Source organism: Priapulus caudatus, unplaced genomic scaffold (assembly GCF_000485595.1).
Source record: "Priapulus caudatus unplaced genomic scaffold, Priapulus_caudatus-5.0.1 Scaffold5058, whole genome shotgun sequence".
Lineage (NCBI taxonomy): Eukaryota > Metazoa > Priapulida > Priapulimorpha > Priapulimorphida > Priapulidae > Priapulus > Priapulus caudatus.
Window position 1 is genome coordinate 1 of NW_014582119.1, and position 2,166 is coordinate 2,166.

The 2,166-nt window shown below is 50.3% G+C and overlaps 1 protein-coding gene across 1 annotated transcript in view; it reads right to left on the reverse strand.

Moving 5' to 3' along the window:
- Nucleotides 1–118: 118 nt before the first annotated feature.
- Nucleotides 119–2,166, reverse strand: part of LOC106819903 (uncharacterized protein y4qI-like) — a 2,853-nt gene continuing 805 nt past the window's right edge. The window contains exon 2 of the mRNA XM_014824477.1: nucleotides 119–1,511. Within this exon, the coding sequence (XP_014679963.1) occupies nucleotides 119–1,511 (1,393 nt within the window). The remainder of the gene's footprint in view (nucleotides 1,512–2,166) is intronic.

The window sequence follows — 2,166 nt, forward strand, 5'->3', positions numbered from 1 at the left end:
ACCGCATCTGCATTGCGGGTTTGCGATCTGGCACTGCCTATCTCCTGCTTGATTTCCTTGAACCCTGCTTCAATCGTAAGCGCCCTTAAATCCGCCTATTGCTTCCCATCGAAGCCATTCACTTTTTTGCGAACACCTCCTTGGGCACATTCCAAGGTAGCAGTGCTTCGAGCTTCTCCAGTGTGTCTGCTGTGCCGATGTGGTCGAGCAGATATTTGATGTAACCATAAGGTTCGAGTTGATTGGCCTTCGCGGTTTCGATAAGCGAATAACATGTGGCCGAGGCATGTGCGCCCTGCGTCGTGTCCGAGAACAGCCATGCCTTGCGACCGATGGCGAAAGGTCGGATTGCATTCTCCGCCAGTACATTGCTGATGTTTAGGTTACCATCCTCGCAGTAGCCGATCAGGCTGTCCCATTGGTTCAGCGTGTACTGCATGGCCTTGTGTGTCAGTCCACCCTTAAGCAGGCGGGAGATATTCTTGTCCAGCCAAGCTTTTAGGTCGTCGAGTAGCGGGATTGCGATTGCCTGCCGAGCCTTGTATTTTTGCTCAGGCGTTTGATCTGCGATCTTTGATTCCAGTGTATAGAGCTTACGGATCTTGCCAAGCGCTACGTCGGCTTTCGTCGGTCGACCTTTCGTCTTTATTACTGCCGCCGCTTTGCTGGCTTCGACAAACTTTCGCCGCGCATGATCCCAGCACCCAATGCGGGTGATTTTATTGACTCGGCATACCTGAGCATAGCCACTATAGCCATCGGCCTGCAGTACACCCGTAAAGTCATCGAGCAAGCGTACCGGTACTTCGCCTGATCGCGATGGATCATAATGGAACATCACAGCCGGTTTATCCGGCGGACCTCCTCGGATCACCCACATCCACTGCTTGGATTGGGCACTTTTACCGGTTTCCTTTAGCACCTGTATCCGAGTCTCATCGGCTTGTAGATAATCGCCGCTGTTTTGTTCTTCCCGAACCAGGTTCATGAGGGGTTTGAACACATCCTCTAGACGGATAATCCAGTTCGCCATGTTGGTGCGACTAATTTCAGCCCCGTAGCGCTTGAGGATGCCTTCTTGACGATACAGCGGCAGACCATCGGCATACTTGGCGGTGATAATCTGCGCCAGCAGCGACGTGGTTGCAGAGCATTTACCCAGCGGATGAACTGGACGCTCGGCCGCAATGAGTGTTTCGCTACCGTCAGTCTGGGGAAAGACGGCTTTTTCCTGCCAATACTCGAGTACCTTCAATTTGGCGGGGATATATTCTAGTTCTTCTTTGACCTTGGTGAAGAAGCTGCGCTCAGCGCCAGCTTTTTGTTCGTCGGATAAAGCGAGTTCAATGCGGATTCGCTCAAGGTTCGCGGAAAAACCGCGTTTCCGGGTTTTCTTTTGTGCCGGCGGTGTATCTGTTTCATCGTCCACTGCCTGATCCATCAATGCATCGATGGCAGACTCCAGTTCCACTTCGTCGAACAGGGAAATTTGAATGCAGTTTTTCAAACTGCTACGCGGCAAACATTAGCTGGCATCTTTAGGCAAACGCAGTAGCTCTTCGAGAATCGAATATGCTCTTCCTGTTGCCGGACTATGCCTGGGTCAGGGTTACAACCTCGTCTCCTCCACCACTTTTTGCAATCTGTTCCAGTTGCCTCGGTGATATTAGACTCAATCCGGGTGTTTCTAGACGTCTCATCAACCAGTAATTTCAGCAACCGCAGCCTTACTGCAAAATGCTAAGTCATATTGATTTTGTGAACTTTTTGCCTGTTGCAATGGCGATTATGTCTACAGAATATCGAAAACGCCTCAGAGAAAAGCAGAGCTATATTGCAACATATTGATGCCTTTTCAACCGCTGAAATATGCCAGCCGGTCCCAGGAGAAAGTTTATCTGGTTGTCCGTCAGCTTAAGACGTCCATCGATGCGTGGCCATATAAACTTCTCCTTCCCAGTCGACATACCGTACAAAGCCATTGTTTTCCCACATCAACATCTTGAATCGAATTTCGCTGGGCCGAGATTGATAAACAACATACAACCCCGAGAAAGGGTACACTGCGAGTTCAACATTCAACAATAGCGGGAGCCGGTACTGTTGTTTGCGAAAGTCTACCGGTCTGCGATCAGTAGATATCGGTCATTTCAGTGAAGGCGAGGG